Below are 18,115 nucleotides of genomic sequence, written 5' to 3'. Positions count from 1 at the left end.
GATAGATAGATAGATAGATAGATAGATAGATAGAAAAAAAAAAAAAAAAAAAAAAGAATTATAGCTTCCTGCAAGTGCACAGAACCAAGCCTGCTTCTTCAGGAAAAACCGGTTTGTATTTGACAGGGAAAGAATAGATAGATAGATAGATAGATAGATAGATAGATAGATAGATAGATAGATAGATAGATAGAGCGCTAAAAGTCTATGGGAAAAAGGGTAAATTTGGTATTGAAAAACACATTACTAAAAAAAGAAAAAGAAAAAGAAAAACACATTACTGCTAGTGCATTTACATAGATGCACCCCTTGATAGATGCAGAACACTTGATAAAACTTAATGTTCCTCCCTAATGAAAGCTTTCAGGAAAAGAGAAAGAAAATTATTTATCAAGTTTAAAGAAAACAAATCTGAAACCTTCCTTCAGCATAGGTCAGTAGTAAAGAAGAAGACCAAAGCTGTCGGGGATACCTGGCCTGCCATTACAATGGCTCTCCGTCCAGGAAATGGGAGTAATGTGGAAGAGGGAGTGAAGTCTGCAGCCTGCAGCTGACACAACCTTCCAGATGAAAAGTCACGATCACTATGGGGGGACCCCCTCTAAGTTACAAGAGCAGGAGCCACAACTTTCGTATGGATCTGCTCGGGAGAATTCGGAATAGACCTAAAAATCAAGGCTCAGGACTTTCACAACTATACCCCAAGAATCAAAGAAAACACACAGTGGAAGAGCTCCCACGTCCTCGGAGGGCGAAACTCAGCGTGGGACACCACAGTTCTGCGCAAACTCATACCCGACATTCACACACACGGTGGTAAGAATTCCTCTTTCTTCAAACTTGACAAATTCCTGATGTCCACATATAAGAACAAATATGCCTGGCTTGCCAGGAGGTTTTTTTCGGAACAGTAAGTATTTGCCAGACTACTTATTAAAACATATTATTAAAGCTATAAAACAGAGACTGTGAGACACCAGCTCAGCAACAGTAGAACTGAAAACAAACCCAACAATCTATCGGGATGGAGTACATGATTTAGTGCATGGTAAACCCGAGTCTCTGTAGGGATTTTGTATATGGTAACGCAGTATTTCGAGTCAGTGACCACATGTATTGTTTTCATAACAGGAACATCAGATAAAAAGTTAAATCTGCAGCCCTATTTTATAGTTTTTTACTTAAAGGAATTCTAATGGTCTATAAAGCTAAAAAGTAAACAAAATACAGATCAACGTTTTTAAATCATGGTGGAATAAAGGCTTTCTAAACATGAAGCCATAAGCAAAATTCATGGATAGTTTTTCTTAGTTTTTGAGACAGGGTCTTTCTCTGTGTAGTCTAGTCCGGCCTCAAACTCACCATCCCCCTGTCTCAGAGTCTACATGACAATATATATTTATGAAACTTTTACACATTATAAAACTTTATGAAACAAGGACTTGAGCAATGAATTCATGAAATTACAGCAGGTAATAAGATAGGATAGATAGTGCTTGCTATAAAGACCTGAGTTCCAGGGGCTGGAGCCCTAGCTACTCCTCCAGAAGTCCTGAGTTCAGTTCCCAGCAATCACATGGCAACCATCTGTAATGAGATCTGGTGCTCTCTTCAGGCCTACAGGCACACGCGCAGAGAGAACACTGTATACGTAATAAATAAATAAAATGTTTTTTTTTTTTTAAAAAAAGCTGGGCATAGCAATACGGACATGTAATCCCAGCACTGGGAAGGAAGACATAAGAGAGTCTAAAGCTTCCTAGCTGGAGCTGGGCAGTGGTGGCACTCGCCTTTAATCCCAGCGCTCAGGAGGCAGAGGTAGGCAGATCTCTGTGAGTTCGAGGCCAGCCTGGTCTACAAGAGCTAGTTTCAGGACATGCTCCAAAGCCACAGAGAAACCCTGTCTCAAAAAACAAAAAACAGACAAACAAGCTTCCTAGCTGGATAGTCTAGATGAATTGATGAACACACAGGCAGATCTTTGAGTTTCAGCCTGGTCGATACTGTGAGTTCCAGGATAGGCAGAGAGACTCCACTGAGAAAGCTTCGGTCAGGGTGTATTATATGAGAGAATAATAAATGTAAAAAATATAACAATTGAGGCTCAACCTCTGGCCTTCACACATGCACCTGCACAGACATGAACATAAACACCCATACACACTCAGACAAAATCACAGTCTACTGTAATAAAAGTGGACAAAGACGCGAATAGGAAATTTACAAGAGGCACTAATGATCAAGCAATACTATACAACTAGGCATGGTGGGGCACACCTCTAACCCTAACACTCTGGAGGCTGATGTGGGAAGATAGCCGTAAGCTTAAGGCATGCTTAGACTACACGGTGAGACCTTGTCTCAAACAAACAAAGTAAAAAAAAAAACAAAAAAAACAAAAAACAAAAAACCAAACCTCACAAAGTCAGGGATGGTAGCTCACATCTATAGTCCCAGTACTTGGGTTACTGAGGGAGAGCTGCCATGAGTTTGAGACCAGTTTGAGCTACTTAGTGGGACTCTACCTCCAAATAAAAAATAAAGAGAAAGAAGAAGAGAGGAAAGAAGGAGCCGGGAGTGTGGGGTGTGTTTCACTTGATAGAGTGGCGGCTTCCTTCCAGCATGCATGAAGCCTGGGGTTCCATCTCCAGACCCACACAGACCAGACATGGTGGTACATGCTTGTAACCACAGCACTTGGGAGACAGAGGCAGGAAGGTCAGAAATTCAAGCTCATTTTCACAATGAGATCTAGAGAGCTTGAGATCAGCAGAGGTTGGAAGGGGCAGTCACCTCCATTCTCCTGGGCTGTCATGTGCAGACACAGTGAAATCAGCGAAACAGAGACAGAGATATGAAGTTATCTAATATTTTAAAGAGCTTGGTGACATATACCTGCAACCCTAGCATTTAGCAGGCTACAAGAGGCTTACAAACCCAAATCTAGCTTGGTTTATACAGTAAGTTCAAGGCCAAACTGAATTATTAGTCCTGAGGCCTCATCTTGGAAATTCTAAAACACGTGCAGAGGCAAAATATGAACCCCAAACAGTCTGTTTTTCCCGAGACAGAGTTTCTTTGTAGTTTTGGAGCCTGTCCCAGAACTAGTTTTGTAGACCAGGCTGGCCTTGAACTCAGATACCCCCAACCCCCAGCCTCTGCCTCTGGAATGCTGGGATTAAAGGCGTGAGCCAGCAGTGCCCAGCTCAAACAGGTTTTTTTTTGTTTTTTTTTTTTTTTTTTTGGTTTTTCGAGACAGGGTTTCTCTGTAGCTTTGGAGCCTCTCCCGGAACTCCCTTTGTAGACCAGGCTGGCCTCGAACTCACAGAGATCCACCTGCAACGCCCGGCTTCAAACAGGTATTTTGAAACACAAGAAAGGTCTACATGATGGTCCACTTCATTAGAAGGCATTATTTAAGTCTGTCACAGAATTGAGAGCTGGAAGCTCCTAGCCATGCTCCGAAGGCCCCACACCCACACAGCTAGTTCCTCAGAGACCAGATCCCAGCTTCCAGGAGCTGCTTCTCAGGTCAGCATGACTTCATCGGCCCAGTGTACTGTAGAAGATGTGAGAAATGAATGGCCAGTGGGCTTTCAATATCAAACAAGAAGCAAATGATCAATAACTAACTCAGACACATGGATCCTCTTCCTCGCTCCATTTTCACGATTGCTGATTTCTAACTGGCCGGGTTTCAGAAACAGCCAGCTCCAAGGGGCAGGGGATTTGCCCAAGGACACTGCATTAAAGTGCGTGACCATTTTGAAACACCGTTCGCATGCTCACTTCAGTTTTGTGCATACAACCGGATGAGATGTGAGGAAAGAGCCAAGGCTCGAACTGAAGGCAGAGAGAAAATTTCCTACTGATTTTGCCTACTGTCTTCCTGACCCTTCTTTCCATATGCATTGCTGGAGGGCAGGGATGGCATTGTTAAGGCAGTGAAGTAGCCACTCTGCCAGCTTTAGGTTTCAAAGTAACATTTTTAAAATGTAGAACACCAAGCCTGGAGCTGTGGCACAAGCCTGAAATTCCAACACCTGAGGCTGAGGCAGCAGGATCAGGAGTTCAAGGTCATCCTTGGCAGCCAGGTGAATCTTGACAAGCCTGGGCTATTGGAAGCCCTGTCTCAACAGACAAAATGCTATATACTTTATTCTTACTGTCCTTGGGTTTTCCAGCACTTTCCTGACCTTAGAGTACACATGACCCCTGACCTATGATGGCTTTGCTTAGAATCTAAGAATCTAAGCCTTAGATCCTTCATTGCTGTGATAATGCAGAGGCTGGTATTTTGGTCATTGCCTGGGCTCGATACCCTCTGCTGATGCTGGGCAGCAATAAGCTATAGCCCTCCCCCGCCCCCCGCCAGCCACAATCAGGAGAGAAGTCCTATGGTCCATAGGGGGCTGTGCTGCTAAGTTAGGGCGTTTGAGGCTTACACGGGCCTTTTCAACGTTCTCTGTTATTTTCAACCCGATTTGTGATCAGAACAGGATTGGAAGAAGTGTATCCGTGCAGATGTCAGAGGTCTCTAGGGAGCACCGTTGCTCTTCACTGCCTTTTAATGACAGACCAGGAAGTGCTCAGGAAAAGCTGCCTTCTCTCAGCCTCTCCGGAGCACAAGTGAAGCTTGTGCGAGCCCAGGCTAGGCAGGACCTACTCATGGCACCTCGGGGACTGGACTCCTGGCGCCGAGTGAGTCGTTCCTCTCTGCAGACCTGGGTTTGCTCCCTTCCAAATGGGTAGAGAAGAGAAAGGACTAGGTGCCACCCACTGGAGGAACACAGGGTCACAGAGCCCAGGATCTCACTCTGTAGCTGCTGTGTAGAAGCCCTCTTCAGCACAGGGTATCGGTGAGGATGGGACATACAGTGGGTGTGTGACAGCCAGTGGAGACCACCAGGCTGCAGGAAGGCTTGTCATGTGGATGACCCTTCACGATGCCAGAGCAACAGGCCAGCTGGCTACTCCAGATGAGCTATCACTCGGGGGAAGATCCATAAATCAGAGTGGCTGTTTTGAACTTTACCCTAGATACACCACACAATGTCATACATTAACAAGTCGTTCCTATATTTCCAGCACTTGGGAGGCTGAGACAGGAGGATCGCCTTGAGGTTTGAGGCCAGTGTGGGTTACGGAATACTGTCTTTTAAATAAACTCACTGGCCCTAAATAGAGAAGGGACCAAGAACTCCTACACTGCCGAGACAGAGCCGTTTTCCAACAGCAGAAATGGGATGGCTGGGGTCTGACTCACTGTCTGATTCACTATACCCACTCTACCAGCCAGCTAGGCTGAGGCACATGAGGACGAAAAGTGACAGGTGATGCTAATCACCTGCCTCCAGCTTCCCCTCTGGGAACCAGAACAGTGCTGGTCCTAGGGTATGGCTCTGGTGACACAGTCTTACCCACACAGGTTCCCATGAAACAGCCACTAACTAATCCCTGCAAGAAAATGAGTCACAGATTCCCCCGGCTTAGCGTTCTTCATCAGCAAAGACGATGGAGTGTAGGTCTGAGCTCTCCAAACATGAAGCGGCCACGCTACCCTGTCCCCACAGGATCTGGCCAAGCGGCCCAGGCTGGCCTTGGATGCACTCAGAATTCATTCCTCCTGCCTGTCCCTTCCCAATTGCTCGCACCAGAGGCATGCCCTTCACGCCTGGCTTCATTCTGCTGTTGTCTTTGAAACGGTAGTGTTGTTAGAAAACTCCAATGGAATTACGGCAGCCCAGGAATTTAAGTCACTTGTGTGTATGTGTGTGTGTAAGCTGTTTTCTGTTTCTGACATTTATCATGGTGTTTCTACTGAGTACTGTGCACACAGAAAGGATTTTGCAATCTCGGTGGGAACCGCTTCATAAATGGCTCGTCTTTGCACACAGACCTTATCTATTAGCGCTGTGGATAATAAATGTTCATGCGAATGGAATTCGCTCCCCTAAGCACTGAAATGGAGAATCTGGAGTCACGATCATGTAAATACCCTTGAAGATCACACTGCTCCAGATAAACTTGTCCCATGTGAATTTTTGGTCCTGGTCTCCTGACCGTCTCCTCGGGTGGGCCTGTGGGTGTGTGAGCACTTCCAACACGTGTTGAAATCACCTTTCCTCTGCAGTCTCTTCTGTCAGTTCACTCATGGCCTATCTCTTCTGCTAAGCTCCAGAGAGCAGAAAAAAATAAATGCTGCTCGTTGGTGCATCCTGCTTGCAAGCCTACGTGGACATTGATGTTCGAGTTGCCTTGTCTGGACTGTATTCCCTCTTCTTGTAAGAAACAGTGCTCCCGTTTCCTCCTGCAACCAGCTCTTCTTCCTCTGAGTCCTCGGAGTTCAGTAGCTGAGTTCACACCGTCAGACTCGGGAGGCTTGGATGTGATGGAATCTGGTCCTGCCACACTGATGGCTTTCATAAGGGACACACAATTTATGCTCAGTCATGGCTTAAAGCCTCGGTCGTTTGCTGGAATCGTTAGGAACGGGAAGTAGTCTTTTCGCGTGGCTTTGCTGAATTGGCAGGAAGTGAATCTGGTGTTGCTTGGCAGCCATTTTAGCACCATTCAGAGAGAAGCAGCTCATGAATGAAGCCAGAGCCAGCAACAGGGTGGCAAAGACACAGAGAGAAGGGACAGAGCGAAGGACACTGAATGCCTGGATCCAGAAACACCTTGAACCTGGAGCTCTACTTTTAATAATAATAATAAACACTTTTTAAAAAGCTTTGCTAAGTAGATTAGCCTAGGTTGGCCTCTAGCACACTGCAGTCTCGGGCCCCAACCTGCCAAATGTTGGGGCCATAGGTGTGTGACACCATGTTTGGAGCTTGGAGCACTGTTTTCTCCAAGTCTACAGACTTCCTTGTTTTCAACTTGTCTATGGATCCAAAACCCAGCCCTTGCAGGTGTAGTGACACTGGCCTATAATCTCAGCACTCTGGAGGCCGAGGCAGGATAGTTTGAATAGTTTTGATGACATAGTTTCAGGTTGGACTGAGCTACATAACAAAATAGGTTCTTTTTCCGGCTGGAATTAAACAATTTTGGATGACATGGTCGGAGTCAGTACTTCTGTTGACTTTCCTAACCAAGGCTCATGAAAAACATCTTCACAGCACAGCTAGGACACAGAGAAGACAGCTTAAGCTGGCTTTAGGGTCAACAAACACAAAAGAGCCACAGGAAACACGGAATCTCTTCTCCCTGGGAGGCAGCCACAGAGTTAAGGTCACTACCCTCTTCGAACCTTGGAACACAGTAGAAATTCCCAGCATAACTCAGACTAGGTTAACTACGTAGTCTGGCTCCTCCCATTAAATAAGAAAAACAGTATATTTCTATCTTGTGGGATGACTGTTTATATGTGACACACGTAAGCTGTTTAGCCCAGGACCGGACAGACTACATACTCAACATGACAACACTCACAAAGTCACCACGGCCACCAGCATTTAACACACCTTTCACTTCTCAGCCACTCAGTAGCCTCAACTGACTGACACTGGATCCACCTAGAATGTTAAACAAAAATTCTAAGACTCTCAAAGGATTCTGGGTGATATATATATATATAAAGTGTTTACTTTTAATTGTAATAATTCTCAGCATAAGATGAGCATGCTACATCTTTTAAATGTCTCCTCATCTGAACTTGGCCTCATAACTTCATGACTATGTAATTACGGAGCTCCACTTCACAGGTGAGAAACCTGAGGTTCAGGGACACAAGAGCTTGGGCCTGAGTCCTTGTGATGAGAGTAAGGGCGTCAGGATAGGCCTACGGAGAGGATGCTAACAGCCAGTGCTCCCCTCCCAACCATGGTACCCTTCACTCCATGCTGACGTACAGGCGCCTCTGGAAAGCCCTAACCTAGCTCCTCTCAGACAACCGACAGGCCAGAGCCACTTCGTCACTGACTGAAACTTAGCAGAGTCAGGCCCTTGGAAAGGACAGATGGTCAAGTTCCCCCACCTTTCTCTCATTGTTCTGGGCAACACCATCTGTATAATTCTTTCCAGTCTGCACCCACATCTGTATAACTAACTCCTTCTCCAAGGGACCGGGCACATCTGGCCCCTGTGGTCACCTGAACTCACGTGCACATACCCACAGGCATCCGACACATACCTTCACATAACTAAAAATAAACAAAATGCCTATCACCTCAGGTCAGCCTCTGGGCCGTTTGTCCCTGTGCCTGCCTATCCAGCAGCTCCCACTTGTCACAGACTTCCAGAAGCATCCGTTCACTTCTATGAAGAGGGAGGTTCCAAAACATGTCTAAACTTCTCTGAAGACAGAACACAGCACCGCGGGTATTTCAAAACCTCGTCATTAATTTTGTATGGTATAAGCTCCCACGGTTTTATTTTAATCTATTTAATTTAAATAACCTCTTCATTTTTTCAAAGGACTCAGTCGGGCCAGTCAGGGATGGATTCCACTCTCCAGGTCATAGTAGTGCTCATTCTCAACCTTATTTTAAAAATAAACTCAGGGTGGGAGGTAGAAGCAGGCAAATCCCTTAGTTCAAGGCCAGCCTGGTCTACAGAGTGAGTTCCAGGACAGGCAGGCTATAAAGAGAAACTCTATCTCAAAAAAAAATAATAATAATAAAAACAAAAAACCTGGGGATATACTGCAGTGGTCGCTTGCCTAGCACTCGGGAGGTTCAGGTTCCATCTCCCAAGTCCAGAAACACATTCATTTACTCAAAGACCCAGAAGCTCTGGCCTAGGAGGATGAGGTGGGAAACCTTTGAATTCCAGGTCCAGGTTCTCATTTTTACCACAGGCCTCCAAAGACCTGGGGCCTGGGAAGAGGGAGGAGCCCAGGAAAAAGGGAGTTTGAAGGCACACCTAACAGGTGTTCAGGCACTACGTCCAGGAAGACCCCAGAAAAAGAAATGCTTCTCCCTTCCCTAGCGGGGAACCCCATCCTCTTTGTTGATGTTAGTCCTTGCTGAGGAGGCTGCTTGAGGCCAAGACAATGCTCACTCTTGGCCTGAATGTACCAAACTGGTACTGAAGTTCTAGGAGCCTTCCAGGAAGGGAGAGCAACGGCTGTCTCAGAGCTTTGCCTGGGACTGCTTCCGTAGTGGAGTTGGCTGGTAATAAAAGGGCAGAGGCCAGGCCACTTCACCAAGCCCCTTTACTAGATTAATTCCCCTTATAGCAGCATTTTAGGCCTAGATTTAAAACAACAACAAAAATAAAGCCTTGTTAATTACAGAGTCAAAAACCTCAGGAACTCACAATGGAGGCAGAACTGAGCACTCCCAGAAGCAAGCTGGAAGCCACGGGCTTTAAGGTTTTCTCCTGAGAACTGCAGGCACTAGAAGATTCCCGGATAAGCTCAGTCACATGCCAGCCAAGGCAGGAGGGCTTCTGTATCTTGGCGGTGTGCCTCCAAATCTCCCAAGTTCCTCCAAAGGCTTCGGCAGAACAAGCCCATCTCAGAGGGTGGGCACTTGCTCTTTTCTAGACAAAGTGATGGATGAGATGACCTTTCAAGGTCACTTCCAACCTCCAAGGCCTATTCTTTTCAGACCAACAACTACGGCCTCCAAGCACTCTTGAGTTAGACCCAGGCCTGTGACTAACTTCCAACAAAAAGTGGGGCGGACTGGGAGCCAGGATTACCCAAGACCACTGCTGGAAGGATCTCTTTCCTATTTTAACATCAGTGGGTTTTTTTTTCTCCCCCTTTCTTTTTTGCCTCTCCTTTTTGCGTGTGTTGCATAGAAACAGAAAGTGCCTTTGTACCAATTACTAGGCATTAATTTACGTTCCTCCGTGGGCGCTGGGTTTGCTGGAGAAACACTAGGGAAGGGTGGGAGGGTGATGTGGGGGAGGTTTCTAGCTGTAAGCTCCCCCCCCCCCCAACCTTGAGAATAGATAAGGCATGAGAGAGAAAATAAAAACCAGGCTAAGAAACACAACAGGCCCCGGGTGTTGTTTTTCAATACCAACAATGCTAATGGTCGGAAGGCATCCAGAAACCGAGCTGAAAGCAGGCTCCTAGCAGAGCTAGCCCTGTGGTTTTAGGGGCTTCTGAAAGTGCCTGGGAAGCATCTGCCCCCTTTTCCTCTCAATGAACTTATTAGGGAAGATCACCGTCCTATGATGTTTCTCCCTGGGAAGTTCACTTTGGGAGTTTCCCACAGACACCGCAGAATGACTGGTTCTTGGGATTAAGCATCAACAGTTGCGACAGGAATGGAGTCCAAAGGTCCACTTCCCTCCCGTTATAGCATTGTGTCTGGAGGCAATGGGGTGCCACCATCCAGAGGGCCCCATTTCCTCTGCTGCCTCCCTCCTCCAACCCCGGGCGTGCGCGCACACACACACTCCTCTGAGAGGGAAACCAAGGAAACACCCACGTGCTTTGTAACTGGACCCCATTTGCATTTCGTGCTGTGAAGCAGGGACCCTTGCCAGCTTCAGGAGAAGCCTCTCAGGCCACCCTGCTTTGCCAACAATAGGGCAAGTAAGAGATGGAGGAGGGCTCCTGCATTTAACTGGTCCTTCTTCTCTTCCAGACCAGAAACAAGAGTCACCAGGGTGGGTCTCCATCTCAAGGGGAGATTTCAACTAGGCCAAATAACCAAAGGCCACCCTGTCCCAGACTCAAGGGAAGAGCACCTTATCTGGAATTCACTAACAACCCCACAAAACCATCAGTGGGAAGCTGCATGTGGCTCTACGCTTGCTTCTCTACAATTCATTGTTCTTTCTCCACACGGGGCATTTGAAGGTGGGTCTAGACAGTCTCACTGGGGTAGGTGGGCAAAAATGGACTCTTTGACAGATGGAAACAATCTTAGGAATTAGAATGATGTGTGGCCTTCTGAGGGGCACAGTCCCTAAGTAGCTCTGTAATTTTTCCTGTCAGTGTTAAGTCACCATAGGGTACAGGGTGGGCATTTGTAGAATAAGATCATCTCAAGTCTCCTCAGGGGACATGTAGTAGGAAAAGAGAAGAGAAATACTCCTGTGGGCAAGTCATCTCCTCATCACTCAGTTGGGTTTCGATGTAAATACCTCCGGGAAGGATGCAGTTTCTGAAATACTATCGCTTATCGCTGTAGGAAGTTGTCTGGAAAGAACAAGGGTAAAGAGCACATCTCCTTAAGGACCAGGGTACAGGGTTTCCTTGTACTCATAAAAAGAGGAGAAAGTGATAAGGACCAGGAGACAACACTTCAGTCACTAAGGCCTCTCAGACAAGGGCTTGGGGCCACAGCCAGAGCTGGCTCTGGCCCTGAGACCTGGATTCGCTAGGCTTTTGTTTGGGTGCTAAGAATTGAACCCAGGGTCTTGGGCACACACTAAACATGCACCTCTAGCCCCTAAGTGGCTTCACATCACATGTATGTTTGAGTCAGGGTCACACTTTGTAGCCCTGGCTGGCCTGGACCTTGCTGTGTAGACCAGGGTGGCCTCAAACTTAGAGAGATCTACCTGCCTATGTCTCCTGAGAGCTGGAATTAAGGGCATGTGCTACCACATCCAGCCACATCACACCAGAATAACACCAGACTCTCAAACAGGTAACACCAAAGCTACAGGGAACAGTGAAAGAGACACGGGCTACCCGGAAGCAACCGTTCCCATCTGAGTTAGAATTGACCAGTATAGACACTCCTGAGGAAGACCAGTCTATTCCCAAACTGGAGGAAGGCTTCTGTTTTGCCAGTGCCTTCTGCCAGGCAGTTTGAGTATCCAAGGAAAAAGTGTAAGTCTAGTATACATATAACTTAAACATTTAGGGGATGGGAAGGGGGTGGCCAGGAAGACCTCAAATTCAAATCCAGCTTAGCCAATTCAGCAAGACCCCGTCTCCAAAGGCCCGAAATAAAAATAAATCCATGAGATCCACCCAATACAAAGCAGTTCAAACCAACTGTTGCTAGGCAAGGATCCGGGCCCACTCACTGTTTGCCAGATCTTCTGATTTTTCCAGAGAACAAGAAATCTGGCCTCCTGCCAGAATCCTGATTTTTCGATGCTGGTAACTAATGAAATTTTTATCAACTCTGTGCCGTCCACAGCAAACAAATCTGCAAAGCAAATTCTGCAGCCGTGCGCTCCAGTGTGCAAACCCCGAATTATTTAGACCCGTGGAGGGTCTCAGGGAATAAGAGAAAGGCAAACCCGAGCCTTGGCCTCATTCAGCCACCTCAACTGTGTCCTTCCTCGGGACACCACCGAAGGAGCTCCACTGAATTCACTAGAACATTTTTTCAAATGCTTCGACTTCTAAAGCTGCTGGCGTCTGAAGCAGAGCAGTGCAAGGCTCTCTAAGGAAGTGAGCAAGCAGGGGGGTTCTCAAGGGAATGTGTGGAGCACGGCACTCAACAAGGGGGTGTGGCAGGGATTCAGCTCTTAAGATTTTCACAGAACGCCTGTCTCCAGGCACCTTCAGGATTTAAGAACCAGCAGAAAGAAAATCAGGAAGCTCCTTGCCCCACCCAGCCATGATCTAACCTGAAGCTGTCTGAGAATCCAAAAGCCTGAAACTCAAACTTGGCATGTGCCTCCTCGTCAGTACACTTTGGGCAACATCTGGAGAGGCTGGAGTTTTTGTCCACACTAGCAGGACAGAGAGTCCTTCATCCCCACCTTCTTCCCCCCCCCCCACATAAATAAGACCCCTGCAATCACCACACCCCTAGAACCAAAAGAATGACTAGCATTTAAAACGGGAAGAGTATTTATTTCACTTCCTTTTCCACTAGGAAAGGTTCTCCCGAAGCAGCTGAGCTGACGTGCCTTATGGAGAATTAAAGAGCCGCCCGCATGCATGCACACATGAGCAGCCATTTCTATAAATGCCGGAGAAGAGCACTCAGCCGAAATGGCCCAGAATGCCAGGGATCTACTGCTGGGCCACGGAGGCACTGCGGGCCTCCCCTCTTACACCATCGGGCAGCCTTCCTGAAGGAGAAAATGCCTTTGCTCAAGGTGGCAGTGGGTGTCCACGGGAGCCACTGAACCCTGGGAATATGGCTGACATGGCCAGGCCCTCCCGACAGCTGTGGTAACAGGCTGAGTTCATAGACCACTCCTCGCCTCCCAGGGCCCTCCTAAAAGTCACACCCCTCACTGGGAGGACAGGCCTCTCCCTAACTGCTTTACAGATCCAGACTTTCAAGGGAGCTGTTCCACAAGGCAACCCAGAAATGGACCTCCCCAAGCACCTGTTTTTTTGTTTGTTTGTTCATCATTAGGAAATTTAGATTTCTATGGGTGCTGGCAACCACCTCCAAGAGACTAGCTTTCCAAAGGAAGTAAAAAAAGGAAAAGTGGCTACACAGTCCTTCCTTTAAAACACAAGCAAGGCCGAAAATCCCAAGGAGAGTACCATTTTGAAACCAAAACAGCAAATCTTCACACCAAAAAGCCTCTACGCCTTGCCACACAATGCAAACAACTTCTTAAACAGGCTGTCTCAGGGCAGACGGGAAAGGCCTGCTGCCTGATGGTAGCAGTCCCAAACGACCCTTCCCCAGCCGACCAGACAGCGCGAATGCCTGCCAGCCTTGCCAGCGCGTGTTTAATTGGAACAACCAGAGCCAGTTGACCAAGGTCCTTCTAAGTCCCTAAAGCCCATTCCACACAGCAGATGTCTTTACAGACACATCGGCCTGTGCTGCTGGGCCTACAGCTAGCAATAAGCACCCCCACATTCAATCCCTGAGGCCTTGAACTCCAGCAAGAACCACACCTCTCTACTTAGGGTTCAGAGGTGCTACCTACTAAGTCCCATGGGAAAAGATCAGCACCGAATCACGTCAGTTAGGAAGGTTGACTAGTCAAGAAATTAATCCACCAACCATTCCTTCATCAGTCTCCCCAGCAGCCTGGAGCAGTTTTATTTTAAACCTCTCAGGGGACTCTTGGCCAAATTTAAAACCACCTTGGCAAGCCCTGAAAAGTAGCCGCCATTCAGCTAAATGAGTCCTTAGTCATCCCTAAAAGGATTCACGCAGAGTGCGACTCCCTCCCATGCCTCGACCCCTTCGCTGCAACCCCACCAGGGAATGGAAAAAAGCTGCGCCATCTGACAACCCAGCGTCAGCGTGTCCCCAGGTGGGGCGGCCCCGCACCGACGGGGTGCGGAGTCCCGGGGGCGGGGCGGGTATGGGAGGGGCGGGCCCGCTCCCCTCCAAGCCACGCAAGCCACACTCTCAGCCCGGCCGTTTGGGGGCTTTTGGGTGGCTCCTAAAGGTTGGGGCCAAGTTAGGAGAGGGTGCAAGAGTTAAGCAGCTTCTTCTCTAAAATGTTTGCAGCCTCTAGGCCGAGTGCGGAGTCCTGGGCGCCCAGGAATGCTGGCCGGCCAAAGGTTAGCTAAGCCCGGAGCGGGGGAGAGGCGACGCCGCTAACCTGTATGCACTCTGTAATGGGCTTTAAGATGGGAGGATTTTCCATAGACTTTCCCACAGCCACTGTAGGGGCACTTGTGCCTCTTTTCGGAGGCGTGTTTCCCCTTCGCAGCCACTCCAGAGTGGAGGAGGGAGAGCGGGCTGGGCGTGTTGCCAGAATCCTGTCTCTCCTCCGGGCTGTGGGAAGGACTCGACCCAGATTCGGTGGTCACGTCGCTGTCGGATCCTATATCCTCATCGGGACTCTCCAGACTGTCGCTGCACACCGAGGGGGTCTGGATGGGTCGGTACTTGTTCAGGTCCAACAAGCTCTTGGCGATGGTGACCAGTGTGCAATAATCCTTCCAGGTGTCCCCCGGGTCACCGTGCTCCTTGGTCACCTCGCGCTCAGGTAGTTGCAGTCGCTCGGTGTCCGGAGCGCCCCCATGCTCCGGCACCGCGGTGCGGTTGGAGATGGAAACCAGACACTGGGCAGCTACGAAGTCCATGTAGGCGGCCGCGGACATGGTGCGGGCGACGGCACCCCGGGCGGTGCGGCCAAACTTGTCGGTGTCTGCGGAGCTTCGGCTAGCCCTACCTTGGCCGCGGACGACGAGCCCGGTGCGGCGAGACCGAGGGGGCGGGGGCGCGGGAGCTCGCGACTCGCGGGAGCGCCGAGGCGACCTCAGCCCCTCATCTTTACGTAACCGGCTGCGCCTCCGCACGCAGCAGCCGCGGACGGCTCCGCCGCTGTCGCCGCCGCCCTGCCCGGCGCTCCGCGCGATCCCCCGACGGGCGCGCCCTCCTCCTGAGACGCCTCCTTGGAGAGATGCCACACGTGGCGGTCGCAAGTTTATTAGACTGCAAACGCGTCCGAGTCGCGGGGAAAGACAACTGCCAGGCAGGCGCACGCCCTCGGCCGCCTCTCCGCCCAGCTCACGCCCCCGGGCATCAACCGAGTACGCGGAAGCGGGGGGCGGGGGCCGAGAGGGACGCTGCGCTTAGAAGACACTTCTTCCCGCGTCCGCCGACGGCCACCGAGCCCCTGGTCCTGCCGCGCCGCGCCGCTCCGGCATTCTCCAGCTCAGTAACAATTTCGCAGAATCCCATCACGTCACAATCCAGGCCCCCTCCAATTGGCCAGTGGGGAGGGTGATTCAACTCTGTTTACTTTCTCCCCCTGCCAGTCAGAAGGGCCCTTCGGTGGAGAGGTGCGTCTAGAACTACGGCGCGCGGCCAATCCGACTGTTCCGTTTCGCCGCCGCGTGCTGCCCCTCCAGTCCCGAACGCTGACATTTAAAAGGGAAACTGCTCCGAGCCGGGCAGCGCATCCCCGTGGATGCCGCCCGGTCCGCGCGCGCGCCCACGCCTCCCTGCCCACGTGCCGGCTGGCGTGGCTTAGGGACGTATCTTCCCCCAGGCGGTTACACCCGTCCCTAGGGACGACACAGAACTTCAGCTTCGGGTTTCCAGCCCTCAAATAGTTAAGTGACTTCCTGCAAACGCTACAGTCCCAGCAACCAGTCTTCCAATCAAAAGTAAGTTGGTTGATGTCACTGGCATTGGCTCAGCCAATCAGAAGGGCGTTCCGAAAGCAAGCGCCCGACACTTGTAAACCTGCGGAGCTGTAGCGAAACTGGACAGATCTTTACATTTTGTGTTGCTGGTGGTAACCCTGAAATATAGAGGGGAGCATGGGTGATTAATAAATGCAGTGTGAATCTATAGTTTTAAACAAACCCTCAATATGGCAGGTCACGTCATCCAAGGACAAACTCTGAAGCGACAGAATCAATTCGTTCTTGTTTGAATGGCAGCACTTTGGAGATGGTTAAAAGTTCTTCACCCTACGTATAAACTATTAGAAATTCATCGGGAAAAAAACAGCTAACAAAAGATCAGGTTCTATATCCAATGTACGCCTTGGTATTTTGCTCTGCCCCAGTGTTTCTACTGCCCCAAGCAGTCACTAAAGCCAGGGAAGAGAAACTCCTCATTTGCATAACTTTAAAAATCCTTTTCTTTTCGGGGACTCCTCCCAATTCCTTTCGGGCACATTTCCTTCCTCTTGCTTTACAAATGTTGAAGAACAAGACTTTTCTGCTTTATCAGGTAGATAGTGGCAGAACTCAATAGAAACCACAGGGTTCCTGATTCCCAGCTCGGCTTTAGAAGAACCTAGCCCCTGTGAAATATTAACTATGTTAAATAGATTCTTAAGAACTGGAATCAGCCAGAAATCCTTACCAACTGAATTGTGTGGCATTACTTGATTAACAATTAGTGTGGGTTTGTCGTGAATGCTGGAGTTGTTTTCCATCTTTGTAGCTGAGCAAAGAATCAAAGGCCATTATAACAGGGGCACTGCTGATTCAAAATCTGTCTACTTATTCTGAGTATGAAAGGCTCTTGTTTCTATGAGATGCTAATTTCACAGTATCTAACTAACTCTGACTCCCACTACTGATTCATCTTCAATCTTTGGGATGCTTCCACCTGGTTCTTCTGGGTTTCAGACGAATCCTTCCAGTTTGAAGGTTAGAGCAGATTATTTCGACTTCTAAAGTGAAGCAGGAAGGGGACACAAGGTCATTTCCTGGGAAAAGAACAAACAGAAAGGAGGGACTGGCCTGTGGAGAATTACCACCACCACAAGTCAGTATCCCACCCCATGAAAGATGGGAGTCTTGCTCAGTGCCAGGCCCACACACACCCACACCCTTGCACCCTCACGCAAGTAGACGTACAGTTCACCACGTGACAGGAAAGCCATCTTGGATTTATTTATTTATTTTTGCATTCTAAGATCCTTAATTTCAGGGAAGAATTCCCAGGAGCTGGCTATGATGGTACACAGCTGAAGTCCTAGTTAGGGACTGAGGAGGATGGAGCATTTGAAGACACCAGCCTGGGGGTAGCCTGGACTAAAGAGTCAGAGCCTTTCTCAAAAAAGAAAGGGAGGGAGAGAGGGCAGGGAAGCAATAAAGGGAAGGAGGAAGGAGGGATTGATTTTACTTAATTTGTGGTCTTTTTTTGTAGAATAAACTCTGTCCCTAAGGTGCATGATTTTTGGATTTGTACCTCTGTCTGCCTCCTAGGACACAGCACAGATAACCAGTGGCTCTCTCCAGGAGCCTCACGATCAAGGCCTACACAGCCTCCCAGACCTGTGTGTCCACTGGGTGTCCACTGTGTGTCCACTGTGTGTCCACTGGCATGAGTTACACTCATCCAAGTCTCTTCTGGTCTAGGTCTGAGTGGCTAACAAAAACTTTAAGATTAAAGCCGGGCGATGGTGGCGCACGCCTTTAATCCCAGCACTTGGGAGGCAGAGGCAGGAGGATCTCTGTGAGTTCGAGGCCAGCCTGGTCTACAAGAGCTGGTTCCAGGTCAGCTACGGCTGTTACACAGAGAAACCCTGCCTCAAAAAAAAAAAAAAAAAAAAAAAAAAAAAAAAAAAAAAAAAAAAAAAAAACTTTAAGATTAAGATAAGTATTCTCAGGAAAAAAAAAAAGAAAAGCCTGCAACGTTCCTTAAAGATTATGATCCTGAATTTGAATACAGTAACCTCAGGGGTTTTTTATATCTTAAGCTCTAAATTTCCTTACTTCTTTCTGCCTTCTCTTCAGTGCCCTTTAATTTTGTGTGGTTTGGACTGAGTTCTCTGATACTCTCGAATCAGTTATAAAGATCAAACCGGGAGGTGGTGGTGCACATCTTTAATCCCAGAACTTGGGAGG

At 48.6% G+C, this 18,115-nt stretch overlaps 1 protein-coding gene across 1 annotated transcript in view; it reads right to left on the bottom strand.

Annotated features, from left to right (window-relative positions):
* The window catches only part of Klf9 (Kruppel like factor 9), a 23,523-nt gene extending 7,031 nt beyond the window's left edge, over window positions 1–16,492 (bottom strand). The window contains exon 1 of the mRNA XM_005352066.2: window positions 14,398–16,492. Coding sequence (XP_005352123.1) covers window positions 14,398–14,902 — 505 coding nt within the window. The 5' untranslated portion in view covers window positions 14,903–16,492. The remainder of the gene's footprint in view (window positions 1–14,397) is intronic.
* Window positions 16,493–18,115: the final 1,623 nt, after the last annotated feature.

The sequence above is a fragment of the Microtus ochrogaster genome, chromosome 8 (assembly GCF_000317375.1).
Source record: "Microtus ochrogaster isolate Prairie Vole_2 chromosome 8, MicOch1.0, whole genome shotgun sequence".
Lineage (NCBI taxonomy): Eukaryota > Metazoa > Chordata > Mammalia > Rodentia > Cricetidae > Microtus > Microtus ochrogaster.
The sequence above is the reverse complement of the archived record's forward strand: the minus strand, read 5'-3'. Positions and strand labels throughout refer to the sequence as shown.